Source organism: Lycium ferocissimum, chromosome 3 (assembly GCF_029784015.1).
Source record: "Lycium ferocissimum isolate CSIRO_LF1 chromosome 3, AGI_CSIRO_Lferr_CH_V1, whole genome shotgun sequence".
Classification (NCBI taxonomy): domain Eukaryota; kingdom Viridiplantae; phylum Streptophyta; class Magnoliopsida; order Solanales; family Solanaceae; genus Lycium; species Lycium ferocissimum.
This window is the reverse complement of record NC_081344.1, coordinates 4,029,020-4,036,237: the sequence shown is the minus strand read 5'-3', so window position 1 is coordinate 4,036,237 and position 7,218 is coordinate 4,029,020. Positions and strand designations below refer to the sequence as shown.

Genomic DNA, 7,218 nt, shown 5'->3' with positions numbered 1-7,218 from the left:
AAAAATCAAAGTTGTCAAGTGCAGTTTAAGACTAAAGACGTGACATATAGGCTATAGCTCCTATTTGATCTTGATGACACAAATATTCTAACTTTTTAATTGTAATTCACTTATTCAGTCAAAACCTAATATACATCCAAAAGAGAACAAGTAGAGACGAATCAAACTTCAAATTACATGAAAATCCAACTGCATAACAACAAACCAATAAACCAACAAATGTACAGTAACAAACTGCCATATATAATTGTTCAAATTAACCATACAATTTAAAAGTACATGTTTTTTTTTTTTTTGGGGACAATTACACAACACCAACTGCTGCACATTGACAGCAAGCATCTAGCACACACTAGTAGGAAGAACACCAACATATATATATAAGGGTGTGTTCGGTATGGAGGAATGCAATTTTAGTAAAGGCCGATAACGCAGAAGTACCCCCGCTATCCGCCCTTAAGTGGTATTACCAGCCCTTTTGGAGGAGCAGTTGATTTAGCAATTTCTAGTCTTCATCTATCTGGTGTTTCATCCATTTTAGATTCTATTAATTTTATAACAACTATCTTCAACATGCGTGGACCTGGAATGGTGTTTTTCAATTTTCTCATGTTCGTTGCTCAAAAAATTTTAAAAATATTTTTTTTAGGAAAACAAGTTCCACAAGTGGAAAATTTTTTATTTTACTTTTTATAAAAAATGGGAAGTTTGCATGGTTAAATTTGGTGTGGGCTGGGGGTGGGGGCAAGTTGAGTGGGGGTGGGTGGGGGTTAGTGGGGCGGGTAGTTGTGGGGTGGAGGTTGTAAGAAAAAAAATCTCATTTTTTATAAAAGTGAAATAAATATATGAAATAGAAAATGCGGGAGGGGTGGACGGGTGGGTTGGGGGGTGGGTGTTGGGTGGAGCGGTGGTGTGAGTTGGGGTTGGGGTTGGGTGGCGATGTGGGGTAGGGGTGGGCGAAGATGAGGTGCGTTCGAGGGTAGTGGTTGGTGGAGGGTGGGTGGTGGGTGGTATGGGGTGATGGGGCTTAGGTGAGTATTTTTCAAAAAATATTTTCTACTAACCAAACGAACATGAGACAATAAGTAAGAAATTCACTTATTTTCCACTACCCAATCGAACATGAGAAAATAACTAGAATTTAACTTATTTTCCAAAAACACGTTTTCCAGGAAAATAGTTTTCGTGGAAAATATTTTCTACCATACCGAACACACCCTAAGTCTCAACACATACCCACATTTAATGACGATTGGAACCTAAGACTGTTAAGACTGAGCACCTTCACTTTCACTTGGTAACTAATATAATCACATATTCGCATGAATTGATCCACTAGGTCTATTGGAACAAAAACGCCCTTAAAGATCACAACTTTACACACTAAATATCGCCTCAAGAACTATTTTTAATGAGGACATATTGCCTCAAGAACTATTTTTAATGAGGACATATTACCTCAAGAATTTTTTTTTTTAATAAGGACATATTGCCTAAAAAACTATAAGCGAATTTAATGCTTCCTCTTTCCCAGTTTATATGAAAGTCTCAATTTTAGGGCATTCCGAAATACTTTAAACATTTGAAGTGATTTTTTCTCTTAATTTACTTTTTGAACATAAATTTGGTATTCTTCCACTATCAGTAATATGACTTCCTCTAGAGCTGAAAAACATAATCATTGAGTATTGGAATGATACAAGTCCAAATGGAACAAGATAGGATATTAAAAATTCATATAATCGACTCAAACTATCGAGGATTAGTTATCTTTATTGTACCACTAATATAAATTAAACTCTATGTCAATCAACTACCATCATATAAAATGGATGCAGGGAAACACGAAAACGAATAGGGAGGAGAAAGGGAAATTACCCCCTAATGGCAATTTTGATGGCAGTTTCGAGGGCGATTTCGAGGAGAAACGCCCGCATGCTATAATCAGCGCGCTTGCTATAATCAGGCCAACTATACCCATAACCAGAACTATTCCTATAACTAGTCTCATAATTACGGTAATTGTAATCGACGCGCTTGCGATCATCGATCAGAGTCTCGTAGGCTTCAGAAACTTGCTTGAATTTACGAGTGGCGTCTTCCTTCACCTGCTGTGTCGAATGCATGTGCTTGTCAGGGTGAGTTTCCATTGCTAATTTCCGATACGCTCGTTTGATTTCTTCCTTGCTCGCGCTTTCTGGTAACCCTAATATTTTGTAGTAATTCATTTTTTTGCTGTTTTTAGCTTCTTTTTGGAGGAGATGGAGATGACGGTTAGAATTTGGCCTGAATTTTCTTAACTTATTTGGATTGTGTTATACTTCAAAAAGATTTTCTTGTAGGATAAGTTTTGCAGTCTTGTCCACCAATCAAACTGCCCATCATTAAGACTTAATGTTTTATACAAGTTGACTACATCTATGCACACGTTTTATTTAGTTACCATTATTATAGTATTTCACGATGCAAGAATAGCAATGCAACTCAATACAATTTGTTTCTTTTATACAAGGATGCATCGATGCTCTACTCCCTTACCAAATTCCTTCTATCTGTCCCTTCTGTTTTTGTCATAAGTTTGAGCAATTCTGATTGCAACTGAAGATCTCAGCTCAGCCATTTGCAAATTGCAATAGCTTATATTCCGTCTCAGAAGGTATGATGTAGGGTGTCCAGGAGCAATTTCGAATACATCAGCAAAAGCAAACAACTATACAGCAGAACCCCTTCATCTTTTGTCATCAAATGCTTTAGCTTTTTCTACAGATTCCATTGCTTCTTCAAACGATTTCTACACTCGAATATCACAAAGAAGACTTGTTAGGGAAAATTATTCAGCTGTTTACTGCCTACTAAATATAATAAAAACTAGAAGGACTGCATGACTAAATTCAAGTCTTATATAAATTTACACAGAAACAAGTAGATCAGATGCATGAGATTTAAAAGTAAAACTGCAAAAGTTAAGAATCACTTCCTGCTCGCATGTCAAAAGATTCGATTAATCCCAAGACTATGACCAGCCCGAGGTAACCAGTTTGGCAGACCTCTCAGAAAGCATATTTAAACAGAAAAAGCTATATTTTTTTGAAACTGTAAGGATGGTTTCAAAAAAATATATATCATATGTAAAGGCATTGAAAACAGATATCCATAACTCACTGACTGCCCTAGTTAAGTTATCCACATTAACTCAACTCACAGCTTCATGAATGCTGTATGAACCATAGGTTGATGGGCACATAAGAATCTGGGAGAAGATAAGAGTTCTTGAACAAAAGAAATTCTATATCAAGTAGCACTGTGAAATTAGAGAATCATATCTAATCCTATAATTGAAACAAGGAAAAAGGCGGACCAAATTTATAAAGTGAAGGCAGTACTAAAACCTTGGACTACATTTCTTTTTCTTGCTCATAGTCAAATAGTTTGGTCGTTAATGTCTATGCAGTTGATCAACGAAAATTGTGTAGATAGTGATGGAGAGAAGGAAGAGAAGTCATACTCCAGAATTTTGCATCTTCCATAGTGCCTCCCCACCTGCATCAACTACATATGTTGCACCTAGCAATACACTGCAAAGAAATATATATCAGCGATGTCCTGAGAAGATTTTAATTGGGTCAAAATTGAGGTAAATAACTTATCCATAACAAAAACATTGAGGTAAAATAAAAGAACAAAATGATGTTTTAATGAATCAAGTTGTTTCACATTGATCAAGGAAGTTTAACTAGAAATACACAGATTTCACCTAAACACAATGGATGAGATTGGACCGGTCAATGGGACAAATTTCAAATGCCAAATTTTCGTCATATCCACCGTACTTATGAAAATAAGATGCAAGACAAAACTTTCTGATATACAAACTAGCTTTGTGAATATGGTGGTATTTGAACTCTTCAAGCCCTCAAATCAATTCTAAATTTGAACATAACAGTTTTACATCACAAATAATACAGCACAGAAACTCTCACGGAAGTTCCTAGAACAAAAGTAAACCCTCAGCAAGATCGTTCATCTTTGTTCAAGCTATAGGCTCGTATTTGATCTTGATGACTGTTCCATCAGAAGAATCTCAGAAACTACAAATAGTATTCGACATTCACCCAAGAAATAGGTGTTTTCCCTTGTTTGCTTGTCTCCCTTAACGATCCAGCTAAAGTGCTATAACCCATAACATACAGTAAAACTGTTCAGGAAAATGCCAATATGCCACAGTTCCCTCATTACAAACACATCAAAATTGAACTGGAACATCAGAATCGTTGAATATCCACATTCAAAACTTGCAATAAGACTAATTCATGAACCTTGGTAAGGCACAAATGCAAAAGTAGAAGTAACACAAAGATTCTGACTTTTAACTGCAATTCACTTATTTCGTCAAAGCTTATTATATCCAAAAGAAAACACACAGAGAAGAATAAAACTTCAAATTAAATGGAAAAACAACTGCAGTTAATATGGCGTACATAACACCACATACCAGTAAATGCAGCAACTTACAATATCTAGTTGTTCAAAACAACCATACAATTTAAATACATGTTCGTTTTCCTTTTTTTTGGGGGGGAGGGGTCAAGTAGTAGAAATATATAATTTACAATTATACAACACCAAATGCTGCAGAAAGACGGCTTCTAGCACACTAGTAGGAAGAATACCAACATATAGGTCTAACACAATCCCATATTAGATGACAATTAGAACCTAAGACTCGTTAGTCTCAGCATCTCCACTTTGACTTCGGTAAACTACTATAATCACATATTCACATGTGACATGACTCAACCACTAGGTCTAATGGAACAAAAACGCCCTAAAAGATCACAGCTTTTGCACAATACATATCGCCTCAAGAACTATAAACGAATTCAATACTCCCTCTTCCCCAATTTATATGACAATCTCTATTTTATTGTGTTCCGAAGTACTTTTATGAAATTATTCAAGCTTTAAATGTTTGATGTGATTTTTCTTTTACTTCACTAATTGAACATAAATTTCATATTTTCCCACTATCATTAATATAAGTTAAAAGCCAGAATCATTGAGTATTTGGAATCAAACAAGTGCAATTTCAGCAAAATGGATATCGAGCATTCATATAGTGTCAAATTAGGCATCGGCCTAACTCACACTCCAAAAGCTAGCTCAAAAGGAGAAGGAATGCCCAAGCCTTATAAGGAGCCCAGTGATCTCGTCTGTCACCGATGTGGTATATTCTCTTCATATAGCCACAACTTAAACTAATTCTAGACTGAAGCACAACTATTTTGTTGTTGTTGTTGTCATACTACTATTAATAAAACTTAGAGATAATGGTAAAAACCAGACCTGAATTATTATTTTTTTCCGCGAGTTTCACACCCAAACTATCAATTGTTCCTTTTTCCTACCCGAAAAGAGAACTACTGATAGTTCAGGTACGAAAAGAGAACTACTGATAGTTGGAGTGTGAAACTCGCGAAAAAAATAATAGTTCAGGCAGTGGCGGATCCAAAATTTTCATCCATGGGGTTCGAAAAAAACAACAAAAGCTAAATATAAAAAATAATGTTGTCGACGGGAATCGAACCTAGGACGCTAGAGATAATTTTGTACACCATGGATCACTTAATCTAACCTTTTCCATTTGTTCAGGGTATTCAAAAGTTAATATAGGTACATAAACACAGAAAATCTACCATATATATACACTGTAATATTTTACCAAGGGTGCTCACCTCCGCCCCTAAGTTCAAGTGTGTTTTTGAACATTAACTCTAAAACTTAAAACTCCGTGTCAATCAAATACCATCATTTAAAAATGGATGTAGAGAACACAAAAACAGTAGGAAAGAATAAAGGGGGATTACCCAGCAAGAGCAGCATTAAGGAGAAACGCCCTTGTTGTCATGTACCGTAAAACCATCTCAAATTTGGTAACAATGCTAGCTGAACCTCCATAACCATAACTATTCCTATTATAACTGTTCTGATAATTATTATTACGGTAATAATAATCACTATTACCGCCGTAATTACTCCCAGAATTGCGGTAACTATTATTATAACGGATGTTATAATCAGCGCGTTTGCGATCATCGATTAGAGTCTCGTAAGCTTCAGAAACTTGCTTGAATTTGAGTGTAGCGTTTTCCTTTAATTGATTCGAAGAATGTGCGTGTTTGTCTGGGTGAAATTCCATTGCTAATTTACGAAACGCTTGTTTGATTTGTTCTTTCGTTGCGCTTCGTGTTAACCCTAATATTTTGTAATGATCCATTTTTTGCTGTTTTTTGGGTCAATTTGGAGCTATGTATGTGTAGAAAAAGAGAGAATAACGTGATATCGTGGAGCTTCCATGGCCGTGAGCTCTTTGTCAGTTGATGTAAACGTTAATATCACTTGATTCGAAGATTGTTTGTGCAAATTTAGTTACACGTCCAAATGGAAGCTTTCCCCGAAAAAAGAACGGGAACTTAGTAATCCTTCTATCAATTTATGTAACACTTATTTAAATAAGTCTTTTTTTGACAGTATTTTTATTGCGACTTAAAGTACTTTTTAGGTAGTATGCAAATTTTATTTCAAAAAAATGGAAGATTTCATGCCCAAATTCGCGATCAAAATTAAACCGTTTGACTTTGGAAATTCAAACTGTGATGTATAAATTGGGACGGAGGGAGTAATAATAAAAGGAAGAAATAAGATAAAGATATTAATAAAAAAAAAAATTTAAAATAAGTTTTTTCTTTTTCTTATCAATGAATAGATCTCTTTTCATTTAATTTAGATGTCTCGTATTTTAAAAGTGATTCGATTGATGGGATTTGATATTTGATATGAGATTGATATTCCAATCTTTCTTCTTAGAACGTATTGATTTGACCCCATAAGCGGGACCAAGCATGAAGTAAACAATATGAAAATATACTTCTCCTTGATGTTAATATTCAAGATAAAATTTAAGAAAATTAAGAATTTTTACAAATTTTAAACCAAAAATGTATGTAACCTGTCAACATGTTAACAAATATATACATAAACAAAAACTTTTAAATAGACTAGAAGAAGAATAAAATACTTAAATTAAAACAGGGAGATGCTTCATTTTTTCTCGTCAGAGTACTTCACATTACTACTGCAATTTTGTAACTTTAAGAACAAAAAAAATTGTTTAAATTGCTTGAAGGAAAATTTTGGTGGACTGGAGCTAGTGACTGTGCT

The 7,218-nt window shown here is 34.8% G+C and overlaps 1 protein-coding gene across 1 annotated transcript; it reads right to left on the bottom strand.

The window, feature by feature from the left end:
- Positions 1–2,381: 2,381 nt before the first annotated feature.
- LOC132049343 (chaperone protein dnaJ 72-like) lies at positions 2,382–6,283 on the bottom strand. The gene is made up of 3 exons (XM_059440098.1): positions 5,865–6,283; positions 3,506–3,575; positions 2,382–2,791 (listed from the first exon to the last, which is right to left on the bottom strand). The coding sequence occupies exons 1-3, from the start codon at positions 6,272–6,274 to the stop codon at positions 2,729–2,731; spliced, it is 543 nt and encodes a 180-aa protein (XP_059296081.1). The 5' UTR covers positions 6,275–6,283; the 3' UTR covers positions 2,382–2,728.
- Positions 6,284–7,218: the final 935 nt, after the last annotated feature.